This window comes from Perissodus microlepis, chromosome 3 (genome assembly GCF_051167445.1).
Source record: "Perissodus microlepis isolate ML-2025 ecotype Zambia chromosome 3, ASM5116744v1, whole genome shotgun sequence".
NCBI lineage: Eukaryota > Metazoa > Chordata > Actinopteri > Cichliformes > Cichlidae > Perissodus > Perissodus microlepis.
In genome coordinates, this window is record NC_140463.1 from 21893512 (window position 1) to 21914690 (window position 21179).

Genomic DNA, 21179 nt, shown 5'->3' on the forward strand with positions numbered 1-21179 from the left:
AGTGTGCACCCAAATAAGATGTTGCGAAACAGTAGTTTTAACCTTCATAACCAATTCCCAGAAAAACAAAAACAAACAAGTTTAAATTCAAAAAGCAAAGAAAATGTGTCTTCATAGCATAATGGTTTATACATTTTCCTTAAAAGAGGAGGAGCCCTACATTGTTCCCGGGAGGAGGTACAAATCGCTTTTTCAAAACAAAACATGCTGAGGCAATTTATGGTGAGTAAGCAAGCAGGTTAAACATTCGATTATATTTATACAGTACCAAATCACAAGAACAGCTTTCTAAAAGTGCTTTATACTTTAAGGTAAAGTTCCTACACTAATATGTAAAATACTCTCTATTTTAAATTGACAAGTACAGCAAACAATTGACTGAGTCTTTCTGTGTGAGAACCACAAAGAATGATTGATTTTTCTTAGCAGTGTCAGCCAAGTCACTGAAACTACAGTCCCGTTTAATTCTCTTTTTTAATTATTTTTTCAGAAAGACTGTTTTTATCAATTCATTTCATTTAAAATTAATTATCATAAAATGATTAGTCTTCTGATACTTTACATGGATTGATGGGCACATATAGCATTAACCCATGTAGGTTGTCAGTAGCTAGATAACACATGACTCAGTACTTTCTAAACTTTGGAATTGTGTATTCAGGTAGATATTCACAACAAATAAATATAAGAATCAGTCAATACCAAGAAATATTCACAAACAAATACCTTGGAATTGTTTTTGGACTACCTTACATGGATGGATGTGCTTTGACACTCAGAAGTGTTTTTCTTTTCCTGTTCTTTTACCGTGAACCACATAGACGATATAACATCAGTTCAGTTTCCAGTATTTAATAATCATCTGTACAATCAGAACTTTCAATCATGGACATTCCACAGTGTCACGTCTTCATTACTTCTTGGTAAAAAGCATAGCAGTGCCAACTGGCAACTGATAACTGAACGCCTACATTGTTAGCATTTTTGCTGAGCTTATTCACTCATTACAAGAATGAACCTGTTGACTCCAAGGTCACTAATGGGGTTACTGGATGAAACAAAGCAGGCCTAGTTATACAAAGCTTTATAAATATGTGAACTGAAGGTGTAGAGTTTACATATGCTTAATATGTACACTCACTGAGCATTTCATTTGGTACACCCATGTACTTTGTCCTTAGCACAAATCTAATGACTGCAAATGAATGCATTGAGGCATGCGGACATGATCAAGACGACCTGCTGAAGTTCAAACTGAACGTCAGAATGGAGAAATAAGGTGATTTAAGATACTTTGAAAGTGGCATGATTGTTGGGCTGAGGATTTCAAAAGCTGCTGTATTTTAAACACTGTCAGGAACCCTGGGCGGAGCAGGAGGTGGGATTCAGTGTGTTCATGTTTAGTGTTTTCACTGTAAATAAATGCACCAGACTGATATCCACTAATGTAGTATCTCCAAACACTTGAGGGCAGGGAAGATCCAGGGAAGGTCTGTATGCGTAATTATGGGGGGGTGGGCAAGGGAAACACACTAGTGTCCAGACCCAGGACTTTACTAACAGCATAATTCAACAATCCAGCAAATAATGAACCTCAGTCACCACATGAAGTAGTGGCCTCCTGATGAGCTCATCTGGAACAGGCGGTTGATTGGTGCAGACGTGCTCTGACAGAGGCGGGAACCCACGATGAGTTCCACCCACAGACAGACAGATAAGCAAGACAAGCATAGAGAAAGAAGAGACACAGAGAGAAAACAAAGACGTGAGCAGGCCGCTCAAGAGGACTGAGGAACAGGATAGGTTCCACTGTGACTCTGAATTTAGGAAACAGAAGGCGAGCAAAAGAGAAAAAGGAGAGTGAGTTTCTTTTCAAAGATAAGCACAACTCAGCATGTGACATTTTATGATTATAAAATAGATATTTGATCTATGGAGTTTTTACTGTGTGTTGGCCCTGCGACAGACTGGCGACCTGTCCAGGGTGTACCCCGCCTCTCGCCCTATGACAGCTGGGATAGGCTCCAGCGCCCCCCGCGACCCTGAAAAGGATAAGCGGAAGCGAATGGATGGATGGATGGATGGAGTTTTTACTGAACTTTGTTTTGTCAGCTTGTCTTATACAACATTAAAAGGCTTAAGCATTGCAACAAGCTGGTCTGTAAATCTGTGATGTACTCTGCTGTATTATGAAAATGTTCTGGGTGAGTGTTACAGTATTAAAAATAATAAGATTAGATCAGTGTTACTCATAAAGCATGAGGCATTTGCAGTAGTTTAATATAGAACTACCTTTTAGCTGTTTCATATGAGTTTAAAACTAATAAAATGAGTGTTTGAGAAAAACAAAAATCATAAAATAGCAGCAAATGCAAGTTACAGTTATCCAGAGCTCAAAGCAACATCGTTACTGTGCTTGTTTTGTTTAATCAAAATTTAAATCTCAAACTTTTTTAAATAGTTAAATAGTATTCTGAAGCCATTTTTGGTATTGGCTGAAAAAAAACTATTATAGTAGTTTCAGAATATAATGTCTCTTAATTAAAAAACAATCATTTCTACCTTATATAACTGTATATGTGTTGATTGAATCTCATAGTAAAGTTAAAGTTATTTTTCTTTCTGTCTTTTAGTATCATATAGTTTGAGAAAGTAAAGCCTGACTCACTATCTAAAGACAAACCATTTTTGCTACAACAGCAAAAACATACTGATACACAAGCTTGTCATGAACTGTTTGGTTTTGGTTGTGCCCATCAAATAGGAGTAAAATTACTAACCATTCCTCACCGTCGGTCCCCTGACCGTGGTCGGGAGATGCAAGGGGAGATACTTCCTCCAGGGCCGAAGTTTTGTCCTACTTTGGGGTTAAATCCCCTCACTTTTGTGGAGTAGTGAGGCAGGCAGAAATTAGCCAAGACACCTGAGATACTGAAGGGATGAGGCTTTAATAACGGTACTGCACATTCAAATACACACTGCATAGGCTGTAGCCCGTTAGAACGCTGCCCCCGTCACCGTCTCTACCCGCGACATTTTTTGCGCTCACAGTGTCTCCTCACGCGCTCACACACACATCACCTACAGTCCTCACAGGGCACCCAGCAACAAAAAAGCCGGCAAATCCCGCAACAAATGGATATCATCAAACATAGATCAGTTTAAATGTGCTTCACTATATAATGAATTTGCTGTTATTCATACATTTTTGTCATTATAAATTTTACTGCTTGATGTCACAGATGTGAATTCCAGTAAAGATCAGAATAATCCCACATGAAATCGCATTATTATCGCATTACTAAAAACAATATTCTTGTAATATAATAAAAACAGGACTAATTTAGAAATGTCAAACACGTTCATTTATTACACATGAAACAAATAAAACTGTTTCATTTTGTTTTACAAAAATTCCTCTAAAACAGAAATCGAATAAAAGCACATTTGTCTGGCTACATTTTTTGCTGACTGATTTAAGGCAGGTCTCATAAACTTTTTGTCAGTCTTAATTCAGAAACAACAGTCCTTGATACTAAAAGAACCTGTATGGTCTACATATGATAAATTTAACAAAAGAATTATTTGTTGCAATCACACTTCAAATTTGACTTTAATTTGGCCAATAATTCTTTTTGTCATTTGTGTAGAAAGTTCAATTTGGTCTAAATATTTGGATCAAATTGACAGTCTCAAAAGGTTGGTTATGTTCTGGACGTAGCGTTTTCAGTGGGAGAAACGTTTCGTCACTCATCCAAGTGACTTGTTCAGTTTCAGCTGACTGCAGGTTTCCCCAATCTTCTAAACAGTACATTTGCACAATGACTCAAACCAGCCCACTGAAGGAACAATGGACTGGGAGGTCAGTTCCTTGATTATTAATATGCAAATTGTCATGACCAAATTGACAGTAATCAGTAACTAATTACTGATTATTTCCCCTCAAAAGTAATCCCATTACTTTACTGACTTTTTAAAAACATGATTTACAACCTGTATAGGTAATAAAGCGAAAGATCTTTCAGCCCAATTCTACTTTTTCTGCATAATCCATCATACAAAGTGTAATCAAATGAAAAAGTCTCTTTTTAAAACTAGTTTTATTAGTTTTAATATTTTAACTTAATGCATCAAGCAAAAATTTAATTATATGCAACATTCTCTGACTGGAAGAAATTTGTTTAACATTTAAACCTATTTTCTGCACATTCCTGCACATAAAATAAAACAATTTTTGGTGTTTACACTCACTCTTTCAAATAGATGCAAGTAAAACACAGCAGAAAATAAATAAAAAAGTGGGGTAGGCGGATGTTTGCCCTGGTGCAGGTGTGCCGCAGTGGTCATGTCAGAGGAAGGATCCGGGAGTTTCTCTTTGGACTTCACATTCCCGTGGCAGCGTACTCAGTGCTTGCTCTGAAGTTTAGGGGTTTTTTCCCTGTAAAAATAATTTTTCTTCCCAGACAGTGAGCAGCGGACGCTGATGATTTTGTCACTTTTTACAGAATCAAACTCAAAGTAAGGTCAGTACTTCCACGCATTAAATACTGCACCTCATACTCCTGCACTCGTTATATTATCCATTGTTGATCTGCACACAGTTGCCACGAACGTCGCACTCGCTTATGTCATTGTCATGAGACACTCTCGCAAACGCAATGCGAGAGTAACGCAGTAACGCAGCGTGCTTACGGGAAAGTAACAGTAATCTAATGACCTTTTTTGCAGTATTAATCCCTTACTTTACTCATTACTGCCCATCTCTGTTGTAGAGTATTAAGAAATATAATTACAATACAAAGCAAACTATAATCGTAACAGCTTCTACGAAATCAGTTACAACCAGTCTAAATTCTTCAGTTTATGAGATTTTGCGTTTAAAAATATGATAAAACTCCTTCTCCTTGTACAGTTTTTCTAGACTAGATCAATGTTGGAAAAATTGTATCCATTTCCAGCTCAATAATTAGGCGTGGAATAAGCAAAGGGGTAGGAGCTCTTATTGAATCTATTGTACAACAGCATCTCAGACACAGAAGATTTTTAGTCATATACAGCTCTTTGAATGATGTCCACATTTGCCTGTCTATACTCTGGGCTTCTTAAATAAAAAGAAACTATGGTTCTCTCTCTGCTGTAAAATTAATTGCTTAATAAACAGTTTTGTTTTGTCTTTTAATTTACACAGCCTCCATGACAGCCTTTTTCTTCTTTGTGGTCTTCTTTTGGACATTAACTGTGTTGCTGCTGTTGTTGTTGTTTCTGACACTGCTGGCTCTCTTCATCTGGTACACCACCTTAGCTGCTTCATCAGAAAGAGTCAGCTGTAATAGATGTAAAAAATTTGATAATCTGTGAATAACTATTTTTTACAAACTCATAAAAAGACCAATAAACAAAATCTAATATCTTGTTCCAGTGGATCTTGTACTCTTGCACTAATTGCAAAATTTTCGTCTATGGAGAGGTTCAAAAAGTGGCTATAAAAACTTTATTCACTGTGGTTGCTTGAAAGGTGCTGACCATTAAGGGGCTGTGATGGAGTTCAATAAGCTCATTCTCACTCTAAGTTTAGTATTTACTCAAGTTAAAATTTATAGGATGAGAGCTGATTCTGATTCTGATTCTATATTTTCATATTTACGACTGTTAGAAGTTAGTATTAACTTTGTTGTTGATCTGTTGCAATGTATGTGCAGACAAAAAACAAATAAAAAAAGAAAGGTTACGTGCACAACATCTGATTAATGTTTCATGAGTTCTTGTGCTGCTTCATTGGCAGTTGTATAAAAGTACGATTTTCCAAATCTTTGCCTGCTCAGTCACAGACAAATACAACATCTGACACATGTAAAAATAAAATAAAAATGAATACTTCCAAAATGTTCATGTTACATGAACAAAGGGTTTATATAATGATAAAACTCACTGTGTGATATTTCATCTAATTGTCTTCATTAAAAAAGTGTATGAATACCTGGGATTCCGTGGTAATGTCCTCACAAATTGTCGTCATGGTTTCCATCCAGTTACCATATATACTCTCTTCCTTTTGGATTGGCCTCCACTTGCTGTAGTTTAGAAAGAGGCACTGTTAGTGCCTACAATACAGTAAAGTCACACACACACACACACACACACACTTGAACTCTAACCCCTTAAAACCATTCCACTTTCTTCTACTCACTTCAACCGTTAACGTAAAATGATCAGGTGGTGGCTCAGTGATCCCACAGTACAGGTGAACTGATGGGTCTAGATTCCCCCATTCAATGTAATGTAAATTATTGTGTGCGTGTGTGTGTGTACTAAGATCTGCATACATATCTGCTTTGCTATTTATTGTTATAGGGATTTAAAAAATAATAATCTGAATATTTATAAAAGTTTAAATGTCCGGTAGTAATAAAATAGTGACAAGACATTAAATGCCACACTTGGAAAATATCTTTCTGTTATATGAGCAACGCTGCCCTACAAAGGCAGGCAGCAGTAACTACACAAAAGTAATAAAGTGGAGAACATTTGCATAATTATTCCTCAAAATAATGTATAACACTTTACGTTTGGACTATATAAGAGAATACTAAGGTAAGTTAGTTTGTTTTTAGGAGAACTCGAGCTCCTTTTCTCTGTATGATAAAGTTTAATGACCATTTTATGCATGTGGTGTCTCAAATTTAATTCCTGAAACACTGTGTGGCCAAATGTTGCAGAAAACAGTAGCTATATTATCTGGGATCTATATAGAGTTGTTTTAACCACTTTCTGTCACTTCTACAAAATAAACACTTCTTCACATTTCTTATAAATTTTGTATAAAACATAATAATAAAAATGCTTGAAGTAAAAACAGATTTCGGTCTGGCTTTCACTGACTTAGGACCAAATTCACCAAATTGACTTTTTACAGGATTCATCACAACAATAGCATGCAGCATCCATTATCAGGGCCTTAATAGCCAGCTACTGAATCTCTCAGTCTCGGTTGTTGTGTCCTTGGGCAAGACACTTCACCTGCCCCCTACTGGTGATGGCCAGAGGGGCCGATGGCGCAATATGGCAGTCTCGCCTCTGTCAGTCTGCCCCAGGGCAGCTGTGACTACAACTGTAGCTTGCCATCACCAGTGTATGAATGTGAGAGTGAATGAATAGTGGTATTGTAAACCGCTTTGAGGGGTCCCGAAAAGCGCTATATAAATGCAATCCATTATCATTATTATTATTATATGTGCATTCATTATTACCTTTTTCTCCATGTATCCTCTACAAGACTCATACCTGACTTGTTGTAGCAGGTCTTGCTGTGCTTTCAGCTGCCTTTGTGCCTCCTGCACTTTACCCTCCATGGTTAAACTGGCACAGAGCTGTGCGCAGTGAACATCGAGCACTGCCATGTTAAGTCTACCTGCAAAAATCCGACTTCAGACAGACAGATAAAGAAGATGAAATTAAATAAATATAAATATAAATATAAATATCTTTTATGATTAACTGGAACAAATTTAAGTTAATGATTCTAAAAGTATTTAACATCCAGTTCCAGCTTTTTACCTGCAGGTAGTTGCTGGTCGCTGTTCAGTGATGATGCGAGTGATTCTGTGTTGGTCTCTGGTCTTGAAGCTGAGCTGCAGTTGGAATGGAAGCGTTCCTTTCTGGAGAAAAACTGGTGAATACAGACCAATATATAACAAAATAGATTAGACTTTGGTTGATTCTATTAAATGCTTTCTGCACTACAAATCATTTTTAAGCAGTAATAATACAACAGAGTTGACCTACATTCCATAAAATCAGGTTTTACAGCAAACTGGAAGGTGATCTCCAGACCTTTGGTGACATTCCCAATCTCTCTTACCAGTTTGTGATTGTTTTCATCCTCATATGGAAAATACCTAAAGTGAAAGAGAGAGAAGAGTGAAAATAAAAGAAGGAAACAAAGGAAATTAATATTTTGGATACCACTGCACCACTCTATATTATTATTGTTATTAGACTAACATACAATCGAGTATGTAAAATGTTTATGTGACAGTGTTTTTACGTTGCCACTCACACTCCATCAGAAGCGAGCAGGGTTGCTTTGACTCCTGTAGCTAGGACGTTATCTTCGGAGACCGATTGAATCTCTCTTGCTACCGTGCCAATGCTGACAATATTTACCTGTGCAAGCCAAGGAGCAAGAGTTACAGCAATATGTTCTTCTTTGTGTTTGCTTGTGTGAATTAATTTGTGTCTATCTCACTCTTCCTCCCGTAGCATCTGCCAGTTTACCAATATCAGCCAGGCGACAGTCTGTCCCTTCAAAAGTCATTACTGATATTATGACTCTGAAAAAGGAAAGAAAGAGATATGTTTTTCACAGAATTAGACAGGTTTTGTGGCTGATGTGCTCAGTTCATGCAGATGTGAAAAGTTCAAAGGTTTGAGCTAGACACCCTGCTGTAGCCAGGTGAGTCTGAATTCTGGAATGCTGTAGAGTACATGTGCAAAGAGTATATAAAAGAGTGTACAAACTGTAGCATGTAGCTGTAAAATGAAGTCTTAGTAGTAAATTCTCCATTTCTACTCCAGAACAAAGCATATGTTTCCAGTTTTTACTTTGTTTATCCCAACAAAGTGACTTTTTTGTGCTGATAAGCTACAAGTCAACTGATTTGCACTGGAGTAAAGGCTCTTAAACTTCACCAGATGTTGACATCTTTGTTCTGTTCCAGATTCTGGTCATTGTGAACCTCTCGCTCACAAGCATATCTTTTTTTTTCTTTTTTTTTTCCACTGTTTTATTTTGACTGACGGTTTTATTTATACAATCCCAATCAAAAGTTTAAGAATACTTGAAAAATGGCAAAACAAATCATATTTTGCATGGCTGGATCTTAACAAGGTTCCAAGTAGAGCTTCAACATGCAATAAGAAGAAATGGGAGGTTTTTTGAGCATGCATAATTTATTGAAAACAATGCTTAAACTGAAAAAGGCGGTTTTACAGCTGATCAAAAGTTTAGGACCACACCTCCAAAAAAAAAACAACCCTGTAATTGCCCCCAAAACAGAAATCAGTGGCCACCAGTGGCCGTTTGATGCCTCTGCACAAGCTCCATTGTTAAACTGAAGGAAAAATCACCCCAGACCATTATTGTGTCCCCTCCACTGTGACGCATAGAAAACATCTAAGGTTGGATCTACTTGTCATGCCAGTAACATTGGAAACCATCAGGACCATCAAGGTTAAAAAAAAATTTCATCAGAGAATAAAACTTTATTCCACCTTTCAATGTCCCATGTTTGGTTGTCTCTTGCAAAGTCCACATGGTCAGTTCTGTGGCATTCAAGGAGACAATGCCATTGAAGACGTTTTTTGTTTTTGAAGCCCTTCAATCTAGATGCTGTCTGATGGTTAGGGGACTGCAGTTGGCACCAGTAACGGCCTTAATTTGGTTCGGGGATTGTCCAGTGTCTTGACGGACAGCCAATTGGATCCAGTGCTGGTGAAATTGTTTTGGGTCTTCCACTTGACTTTTTTGTTCCATAACCCCCAGGATCATTTAAGAAATTCCAAATGACTGTCTTACTGCGTCCCACCTCAGAGGCGATGGCATGCTCCGAGAGACCCTGCTTATGCAGTTCAACAACCCGACCACGTTCAAAAAGGGAAGTTTTTATGCCTTTGCCATCAGAACATCATGACAGTGTGACTATCTGACAGAAAATGACAATGAACCCACATTTTTGCACAAATTTGGCCTTTTAAAGGCATGCGGTCCTAAACTTATGAACAGCTGGTGTTGAAAATAAAAATCTTTTGCTTTAATTACAAAGTCTGCACTTGAATCTGTTCTGTCAGGAACCTTGTTAAGATCCAACCATGCAAAATATGATTTTTTTGCCATTTTTCAAGTGTTCATAAACTTTTGATCGGGACTGTGTAATTAAAATTAAAACAAATATACTCTGTAAACAGAAAAAAGTAAAAGATTTGAAATGGTAAATGGCCTGTATTTGTATAGCGTTTTACTAGTCCCTAAGGACCCCAAAGCACTTTACACATTCAGTCATCCACCCATTCATACACACATTCACACACTGGTGATGGCAAGCTACATTGTAGCCACAGCCACCCTGGGGCGCATTGACAGAGGCGAGGCTGCTGGACACTGGCGCCACCGGGCCCTCTGACCACCACCAGTAGGCAACGGGTGAAGTGTCTTGCCCAAGGACACAACGACCGAGACTGTCCAAGCCGGAGCTCGAACCGGCAACCTTCCCATTACAAGGCAAACTCCCAACTCTTGAGCCACGATCGCCCACGATCAATATTTGACAGGAATATCTCTAAATACCACACAATTTCAATACTCGAAGAGGACAGGATGAAGTTTACACTTAAATCTGCAAAGCAAAACAGGACTATTCTTATAAGCTGCTGTGTTTAGGAGCAGAGGTGGTGCCTGTCTGACTTTGAGGCAGACTCTTGTGTGGCAGGTAAATGATTGTTCACCAGAGACATGGTTAACGCAATTAAACATTGACAAATGCTCAACAACTTTGTGCATGCATGTGAGCCCTTACCCCTTCTGTACCGCATCTAGAGCCAGCTGAGTATAGAAATATGGAGTAAAGGCAGAAGGAGTCAGAGAGGGAGCTTGCTCCATCTCTCCCAGTCCAATGTTTGCTTTGCCATCAGTACATAAAATGACCTGTAAATCACAACAGCCGCAAGGTTCTTGTTAATAGTGGTGACAGTCACAGCACTCAGTCGTCCCAATCACACCGTAGTAAAATATCTGGCCACTCATTTAGAGACTTTCACATTTACTCACTTTTGACCCGGGGTACCTTGAAGCCATAGCAACGGAGGCTAATGCTGCGGGTCCGAGACACGTGGCTCCATGTTCCCTGAGTCTAGAGTCAGAGATGTGGAGAAAACAAAGAGTGTTTCAGACTGTACAGAGCATTCTTCCATGTTTCTAAAACACTTCTAGCACTTACTCTTTGACCCTCTGTATTAGGTGGTTGTAGGTCTCAGCGATACAGTGTGGGATGTGGTAAGTCACACCCTTTTCCCATATATGGTCGTAGTCAACTAGCGCCCAATCCCTGAGTGTGATAGGAGCACTAGTACCATCACCATATATTACAACCTGTGAAACCAGCAGAATGTAGTTAGAGTACTCCAGGGGCGGAAGATTTATAAGGTCTTCTTCATTTAATGTCTTCAACATTTAATTCAAATTTTGACAAAAAAACAAATTCTCTGGCAGATGAGGGCAGATTGCTTCTCCCTTCTGTCTGCTGAAGAGCCATCTTCTACAGAGCATGACAGTTCATCATGGTAAACAGGAAGTCCTTTTGTTTTTGTGGGGCAGGCTACATAACTGTCAATTATGCAATGTCCAAAGGGGACAAAAACAGGAAAACATTTAAAATTCTCTCATGTAGTGATAAATAAGGGATTCAATGGACTTTATAAGTCTGGTTCTATGAACAAGGACGTCTTATGATCTGCTCCACTGATTTTTCTATTTTACAACATTGAGGTAAAACTGGAGCAATGTACTTAGTTATAGCAACATAGAGCAATGCAACTAAATACTCATTGTATCCTGAGTGACACGATTATATATTCATATAGATTAAAATTGGCCAAAAAAAGACAAAAACATAGGAAAGACAATAAAGGGCTTTTCTATTCTATTCTACTCAAAAGATGAGAAAGATCACATGGAACTAAAAACAAATATGTAACAGTAGAGTAAAAGGTAAAAAAAAAATTAGTTTTTGTTGTTGTTGTTTTAAGTACCAATATCGACAGCAAAATACCTAAAGCTTTAGCATCCCCACTCCTGATAAGGACCCGAGGTTCAGTCTGAATCAACCATAATGATTTGTTCTCATTGTGATTTCTGGAGTCCAAAGACATAATGAATACTAAACACCTTTTACAATCTTTTACTACATGCTAGTTGGATGGGATAACACTTATATTTGTATTTAAATGGTCACAAAAAAAGAAAGATTCAAAAAAGCAGCATACAAGAATCAGTGTTATAATCAATACTACTACTACTATCAGTCTGCCCCAGGGCAGCTGTGGCTACAACCGTAGCTTGCCTCCACCAGTGTATGAATGTGAGAGTGAATGAATAATGGCATTGTAAAGCGCTTTGGGTGCCTTGAAAAGCGCTATATAAATCCAATCCATTATTATTATTATTACTACTACTGCTACATCTCCTACCTCATCGTTAAATGTCACCAGAGCCACCCTCCGATGAGGGGACCGTTGCTTTATGGTGAATAGTGCCCTGTAGAGGGCGTCCTGCATACCCTGTGAAGACATACCAAAACAGCACAAACTTTAAAACAAAATGATTATGTTAATGCAGCTCAGCCAATCAAACCACAACAAATTATCCTCTCACCTCTAGTCTGGATACGTATGTTACAGAGCCATTGCTTGATGGAACCTAAAGCAGAGCAAACATGATAAGACTGAACATTTCAAATGGACTTTTATTGTGATTTAATTAACCTACAATCATGTGGAAAAGAGGTTTCAACTGTGGAAAACTGAATGTCTCTTTACTGCTACTACAGGTATTCAGAAGGTAAGTAGCAGCCAGGTGCTGCTAATTAATTACACTTGTTTAACTGATAACAAGTGAGTGTAGGCACCTCGATGACAGCAGACATTTTGGTATTTAGCTATATGTTACCACAATGCCACAATTCACCCGAAGAACAGATTGTGCAGTGCTTACATAAGCTGCAAGAAACTCGAGAGGTGCATCTCAGACTGAGTTAGCATGTTAAATGTAAAAAATCTTGACAGTGCCATTAGAAAAAGACTGAACAAGTATGGCTTGTTTGGAAGGATTGCCAGAAGAAACCCTTTTCTCTCTCTCTCTGTCTAAAATAAATAAATAAATAAAAAGTAAATAAACTTGCATCTGAGCAAAACACAAGACTTGACAGAGACAAGACTGCACAGACGCGATCAAAGTGGGAGGTTTGGCCACAATGTAGAGCAAAACTCAAACACAGCATATCATCATCAAACACCTGTAATTTGGGATTGTTTTGCAGCTACAGGACCTGGGCACCTTGTAGTCATTGAGTCAACCAACAACTCCTCTGCATACCATTCTTTATTTTAGAATCAAATGTAAGCCCATCTGTCCGACAGCTAAAGCTTGGTCCAAATTATATCATACAACAGGGCAAGAACACACAAAATCTACAACTGAATGTCTAAAAAAGAAAAGAATCCAGATGATCCAATTCAGAGTCCAGACCTCAAACTCACTGAAACGCTGTGGCACGTCCTGTTCTGTGGCAGGACCTTAAGAGAGCTGTCCATAAATTGATGCCTACAAAACTCAATCAACTAAAGCAACACACTTAAATGAGAGTGGAATAAGATTCTTCACTGAGGACTTGACGACTGATAAAATCATACAGAAATGCATTTACTTCAAGTTATTTTATGCTCAAGGCGATCCTACAAGCTTTTGAATCATGCAAGAACTCTTTTTGCAACCACAAGGGTCGCCTCCAGCTTTTGATAAACAATGACTGCAGGAATTTTACCCGCAGTGTGTTTGAATAATGCAATCCACACACCTCTGTAGTAACGCTCATGCTGCCAGAAGTGTCCACGCAGAAAACAACTAGCGTGTCCTCTAAGTTCTGATAGTCGTCTTCACTCTGTCTGGGCAGGTAAAGGTCATCACTGCGCACACCGGCTCGCTGGCCAATGCACAAAGCAGCTAAACTTTCGTCTACGCTGTTTTCATATCCACAGAACTCACATCGCCAAACCTGCACAAGAAGAAGAGGATTTGCTTTTGTTTGTTTCAACTACCTTTGTCCAGTGGAAACCAGTTAATCAATTGGTTGAGTCCAAAGAAATAAAAAATTCGGGAATTAAATTACCACTCACGTTCTTCTGTAACGAACTGAGACATGACAAAGCAGCACTACATTTCCCACAAATCACTGGCCTTTGAAAAGTCTCCATGCCTGAGTCTGATAAGCAAAGAAAGAAAAGAGATTAATAAAAGCCCAAAAAAACTTGGAAGGAAGTGTGTTTGCATGTGTGTGCCCCCTGACCTTGACTGGTGTCAACCAGTTTTCCAACATTGAGTGAGACAACGTTGACGTTGGCCTTCAACCTGGTTAATCCTTCCAGCTTGTCAACTGATGAAACGTGAAAAGGAAATGAGAGAGAGAGAAAGATTAAATATCAAATATAAAACATAAGGAAAGACAGGCAAATCAAACTCACGTCTGGGAGGAACAGGAGGAGGGAGGGAGGTCGGAGCAGACGGAGGCTCGAAGGAGGAATTGTTGTAAAGAGGAAGAGAAGTAGGCCGAGGTTTCCTCAGTCGACGAGGGGGCAGCGGTGGAGGAACCTCATCTGAAGTAACAAGGAAACACTGAATAAGTGGCCTACAAAAGCAAAACGTATCAAGTGACGCGTTCTCTAGGACATGCAGAGTCCAGGCTATGGCTTTATTACCTCACTGCAGTCATTATCTGATGTGCATATGTGAGATCCTTTTAAAATCTTCTTTCAAAACTAGTCTTAAAACATTAAAAGTCTATCAGAATAAAACTAAAACTAAAGGAAATGGCTACAGCTGATCCGATCAAAGATTGTGAAAATTAACAGCTGATTTTGTCTCTTTAAATTTTGATTTGTAAATTTAAAATTCACTCTCCTTAAAAACAAGCAAACAAACAAAAAAAATATTACATTAGTCAGGTGGTCACACTGGCCCTTTAGTTTAGTTATCACATTTCTACTCTGTATTGTTTATTCCTTGTATACTAACTGTCAGCTATATATTAGCATGAATGTAAGGCCTTTTTAGGAAACCCAGGAGCTTTTTAATCAGCTGACCGTAATCTTACTAATTTCAGTACTATTTCCTTTATCTTTAATTGAACAAACAGAAACAGAAGCCATGATTTATTCCTGTTGATGTAAGGCAAAAATAGGGTTTGTGCAAAGTGTACAACAAGCTTGAAAGTCACTATTTTGTGTGGCCACCTTTATTCTTCAACACAGTGTGAACTCTCTGAGCTTTCTTGTCATTTCTTCTGGAATAGTTCTCTAGTCTTCCTGAAGAACATTGGATATTGGCTCACTTTTGCTCTGTTGTCTGTCAAGATGCACATGCAGTACATTCTGGATAGCATCTGACATGCAGCGGCTTCATTTTTTTCTGCATGAAAATGAGCTTAACACCTCTGGTTGATATACAGCCACAAACCATGACAGAGCCTCCACCCTGTCTTACAGATTTTAAATCAGAATCTAAATCAGAAATACTTTATTAATCCCGAAGGAAATTATAGGTTACAGCAGGCAGCACGCTAATGGCGCATGCACACTTACAAAGGAGCCCTCTGACCAAACTTTACACAAACATCACATTGGGAAGACATGTCCGAGAGGTAGGCTGATAGGAAAAAACAACAAAATTCATAACATGAGGTGAGAGGAAGAGGGAAAAAAACTCCACTCAGACTGAGCTGCTAATGGGAGAACAGTTTGAGAACAGAAAAAAACACCCCAGCACAAAAAGCCTGTATGTCTGTCAATACACCGTAGAAACATAAGACAAGAAACACTCAGTGTTGTACCTTATCCATACCTATTGATGTAAATTTGAACCAAAAAGTTTAAACTTCATGCTGCTGATTTTCAGTCTGCTGAAGTAGAGGGGACCTTTTCCCCAATCGAATCATTTAATGTTGGTTCCCTTACCTAACCAAAGACTAAGTGAAAGTGAAACTAAACTGGGAGTGAAATCAGAATTAATCCTAGAAGTAATGCAACATGAAGTCTGAAAACAATCCAAAGTAATAATGTCTTAATGCATGCTCAATAATCCAGACAAGGAAATCCCAGAAAGTTTATTCTGTTCGCCTCAGCATTTCTTCACTGATCCAAGTGACTGCATCCTTCTCAGATGCTGAGATGGAACCACATAAACCGTTGCAAAATGATCTGAACCTAGCACCACTAACAATAGGCCGTGGCCTCGATTTGGCAGTCGTCAATATGCAAATTGTCATCAGTGGCCATCACATGGGGAATGGCTGCGACCACACTGGACCATACTGGACCACACTGGACCATAAGAACCACATAAACCATTGCAAAACGATCCGAACCATTGACAGTCATGTGACATCAATGCCAAAAAGTCATAAAAGCGTTCACTGTGAGACCTAATATCCATCCATCCATCTATCTATCTAGCTGCAAATATGAAAGCTGTTTTATAATAAATGCTGTCTTTTTGTTAGATTTTTCTGATTGAACTTCAACCAACAACATTTTAAGGCCTGAGGAACTCAGAAAAAATTCTACAGGCCATCTGTCACCATCCATCCATTCTGTTGTGCTTATCCAACCATTTACTATCTATCTGCAGAACAAATAATACAAATCTTGATTTTTTTTTATGATCTGCGTTAATACTTGTTAATACTTGATATGTGGAATATTTACTTTATTTCTTACATTAATTTCACTGAAATTGATTTGTGTTGGTGAGAAATTCAATTTTACTGGCAATGGGGGTGGAGCCAGACTGATTTGGACTGATTTTTTAGTTTTATCAGCATTAACTGTCACACTCTTCTAACATCTTGGTAATTAGAGCTATCTGACATCTTTTTCTCTGTGTGGACTTTCCCTTGTTGAACCTCTATCTTTACATCTCCTACACAGTTCGTCTCTTTGTCTGTCTTGCATTTGCAAGCATGCCCACACACACACACACGCACGCACACACATTACTACTTAATATGCTTTCCTGTTATTTCACTGCAATGCTCTTGAGAATTTAATCAACGCTCTGGCCAGAAAAAAGCAACGGTTCATCACCATCAGTGTCATGAGAGCTGCATGCTTGTGCACATTTTTTGCAAGTGCATGAGTGAGAAAATTACCTTCTTGTTGTTTTACTGGCACTATGTTGTCATACTCGGGCCCCATAGGAAAAACGCCTGTAGTTGGAGGAAAAACCCTTCGTTATAACAGGTTTAAGCAGTTATGCACGCTCTCTTCCTTTTTGGTGGCACTTAGTACAAACAGACGCAGACTGTTCTGCAACTCGGGGTCAAAGATGTCAACATTTCACCGGCTTAATGTACTTGAAAGGTTCTAACTATAGCAAGCATGAGCATTATTTGTCACATTGGCGAAGATACACTTTAAGAAACTCACCTGGTCCATCTGGACTCCAGTTGCAAACAACATGGCTGCAAGCAAACTCCATCTGCAACACACAGATATTTATTTAAATTGATTGCGACACCATTTAAAAGACCCACAATCTCTTTGGGTTTTTATCTTTAAGAGACAAATGAATCAGATAATGGGGACAAAGAAAAGCTGACATATCAGCTTCATGATTATGGTAGACGAGCTTCCTGGCATTGTCAGTGCGTTGTCACCACAGCAGCTGTTCCTTTGGTTTGGTTATTTTTCTTGTTAACAGGTGCCTCAGTAAAACACTTCCTGTTATAAGAACAGGGAAGAAATGAGAAAACATGAGAAGTAATGGCTTCTTGAATGTGAAGAAGGAATAAAAGTTGCATTTTTCTTCAGGTTTGGTTTGTTTGGTTGAAGTATGGCTGCAGACACTGAAACAAGAGCACAGAGCCAATGCCATTGAGGTCAACGTGAAGGAAGTGACAGGGTTTAAAGTTCTGAGAACTGTTAAATTATTAACCAGATTTAGATTGTTTTGAATCAGAGCATGGTGGCAGTCACAGAGCAGGCTACAGACTAATGACTGTTAAAGGGGTCAAACCATAATCTCACACCCCCAACCAAAACCCCCAAACAGCTCTAATGTGACTCCAAAATGATCTCAAAAGCCTATAAAATAAAAACCTACACATTATTTTAAAGCAAAAAACTCAAAAAGCACCTAACATGCATGTGTTTGGACTGTGGGAGGAGGAAGGAGCACCTGAAGGAAACCAACGAGAAGCCACAGAGAAAACATGCAAGCTCCACACAGAAAGGCTTCCTGTGAGCCGACAGCCAAACCGCTGCACCGCCCTGCCCTGATATGACTGCACTATCCTGCTGCTGATTAACAAAGATGCCTTGAGAAATGGTTTTTGACGTGTACTTTAGTGACCAGCTAAATTTCTTCTACGTGGACCTTAACTAAAGCAAAAAGGAAAAACTGAGGATGACTCTGTGGATACTCAGAGTGATTGGTCAGATAAATATGGTAATTTATGTTTTCAGACAAATTTTTGAGAACATTTCCTTCTTTCTTGTTTCACAATAAAAATGTGCGCAATTTCTATTTTTTTTATCATTAAAAGTTCATGATCCTTAGATTGTGCACCCCATGTTACACCCAGAAAATGAAAATGACGACGTCAGTCAGTTTATTTTCAAAAATTTCTTTGGAAAAGTTTAAAAAGGAAAGTTTTGTAAGACTTAAAAGTAAAAACTGTTTTTAGTGTATAGCAGCTGCTAGCCATACTGTTGTTGTGTCTAATTTCAGCACATGAAGAGTAGAAATTTTAAAAGTTCACAAGTTTTCTGTGTTCTTCATATTTTCACAGCTCTATGTTGTGAACTGTTTTGAACCATGTTTCCTCCAAATTTATTCACGAAGCAGACGTTCAGTTTATCAAGACAGCAGCTATCTGCACTGATGACAACCAGAAATCCTCATCTAAGCATGAATTCCCCTTAGAGTAGTTTTTTTTTTTTTTTTTTTTTTTTTTAATTAAAGCTGCTTTATATTAAAGGTGTCTTTTTTCTGGCTGTTTTTTTTTTTGTTTGCTTTTTTCAGATGGAACTTTAACCAGGTACATTTTAAGAGCAGAGGGACTCAAAAAGATTCTGAAAGGAAAGGTTTTTACTGTGTCATGGTGAGCTTATAGTTCATGATCATCAAAAAAAACTGAAGGTAAGCTTAGGTATCATTTTTAAGAGCAAGATTTGCTCTCAAAAAAAGATTCAAACGTAAGTAATCTAAAACGAACCACACAAGCTTTACTTTAAAAAAGAAATTTTGCATTTTACTATGAATTACTCTAAAAACATTTCTCACCATCACAGAGATTTAAAGGGGTTTTTTTTTAGATTGTAGGGAGAAAATCCTGAAGATCTCTGGAGCATTTTGTTCTGACAGCATTTGGATTAGAAACATACTGAGTTTTCGCTGAAAGCCATTTTGAAACAAGAGCGGGCTGAACCACAACATTAGCTCTACTTATGCAAACTCATTGCTTCAAAAAAAAGTCACATCAACCCAAGAGGGTCGAGCTACACTTATTTTGAGCTTGCTATAATTAAAGGAAGATAACGTAAGCAACAACTTAAAATAACACACCAAAGTCTGACGCTTTTCTCCACTTTATACAAGCTTTGTTTTACAAATACTCCTGACTCAGAAAGTCAAGAATGCACAGCAAGTAAGACAGCGTTTTCTCTATTCCTGTGACACACACACAGCAAATAAAATAGAAAAGACAGAGGTCGGCACCTCTGTGCTGCTCAGTATGAAGCCAAAAAGTATTAATGAGTCAACATAAGCAAATGCTCTCACTTAAATTACTTAAGGAGCTTATTTGCATTTTCACACAGCAAGTTGGGCATGTCCGGGATATCATTTCCTTGTTTTTGCTTCCCTAAACCTCACAGCCTCGGTTATGCTCAGAGGTTATCAGCTCTCTAAATCACTCCAGGTTGCTCTATAAATAGGTCGATCTTGGCAACCGGGACCAAACAAGTTAAGCTGCATACTTTACACATGTGCAGCAGAGTTTCTGCAGCGTTTGCAGGTTAGGTTCAAGGTTTGCATCAGTTGGGTACCTGAACTACTTTCTAGCCTTTCATAAAAAGGGCCTCTGGTGGGATACACCTGTCACCCAGTTTAATTCAGTAAAGCTGCTAAACTGCATCTGAATGAAGAAGAAAGGTGATTTGAGAAACTTTGAATGTTGCATGATTATTTGTGCTGGACAGGGTGGTCTAAGTATTGCAGAAACTGCTAATCTGCTGGTATTTTACTGCACAGTGATCTGTGTGGTTTACAGAGAATACTCTGAAAGGGAAAATATAAAGTGAGTAGCAGTTCTCTGGGCCTTGTTGATGTCAGAGGTCAGGGAAGAATGACCAGAGACAATGGTACCTCAAATAAACACTCATTACAACCAAAGTATGCAGAAGAGCATTTCTGAATTAACAAGGAACCTTGAAGCAGGTTTAATTCAATGTTATTTATATAGCGCCAAAAACAGACAATAAGACATTGGAAAAATGTTGCCTGGTCTGATGAGTCTTGATTTCTGTGGCAAAATTCAAATGGCAGTCAAAAGTTGTGTTATTCCTGGCCATGCCTATCATTTTATGACCACACTGCACCTCTCTTCTGATGCCTGTGTCCAGGACAATTCGATTTTTCAAGTCAATTTTATTTTATTTATATAACACCAAATCACAACTACACTTGCCTAAAGGTGCAAGGTGCAGAATAATACACCATGTCACAAAGATCAGGATAATCTTAAACTGGTTTCTTGAAGATTACAGTGAGTTCATTGCACCCAAGAGGCCTCCAAAGTCACCATATGTGAGAACAATAGAGCACCTTTGAGATGTAGTGGAACAGGAGATTCACATCATAGATTCATGAAGATTCCAGCATCTTCATGAATCTGTGCCATGAACAATTATCTGTTTTCCTGAACGACAAATGAATCTCATCTGTTGTATCTGTTAGTAAATGAATTCTTTATACATACTTGTACATAGATTCAATTTTGAAAAGTGGATAAAGCAGATGAATATCACATTTGGAAACTTTAGTCCAAAACATTTAATCAAAAGTTAGCTAAATTAAAAATACACGACTCACGCCTGAAAATAAAAGCTGTAACAATCGTTTTATCGTGGATACACACACACACAATACAATAGGAAAAGAAATACCTTTGCAGCGGTCTGAGTGCAGCGGTGTCGCTCAAACTGAAAGCGTTTCATGAAGCATGTTTCTAATATGTGTGAGAGTGTGGGCGTGTTCAAAGTCTAAACAGCAACACTTTGTGCATGTGTGTCAGGAAGTCGGTGCAGAGCTGGGTTTTTTTTGTTTTGTTTTTTTCTTTGATACAGTGTGAAACGAA

The 21179-nt window shown here is 38.3% G+C and overlaps 1 protein-coding gene across 1 annotated transcript; it reads right to left on the minus strand.

The window, feature by feature from the left end:
* Nucleotides 1-2628: 2628 nt before the first annotated feature.
* On the minus strand, nt 2629-21117 carry LOC146390512 (circularly permutated Ras protein 1). Its single transcript, XM_084923580.1, has 19 exons — nt 20989-21117; nt 17248-17299; nt 16971-17027; nt 14290-14421; nt 14115-14201; nt 13945-14030; nt 13626-13823; nt 12425-12469; nt 12241-12330; nt 10992-11143; nt 10823-10904; nt 10572-10699; nt 8246-8330; nt 8057-8163; nt 7783-7895; nt 7555-7666; nt 7282-7422; nt 5978-6071; nt 2629-5324 (listed from the first exon to the last, which is right to left on the minus strand). The coding sequence occupies exons 1-19, from the start codon at nt 21037-21039 to the stop codon at nt 5181-5183; spliced, it is 1956 nt and encodes a 651-aa protein (XP_084779706.1). The 5' UTR covers nt 21040-21117; the 3' UTR covers nt 2629-5180.
* Nucleotides 21118-21179: the final 62 nt, after the last annotated feature.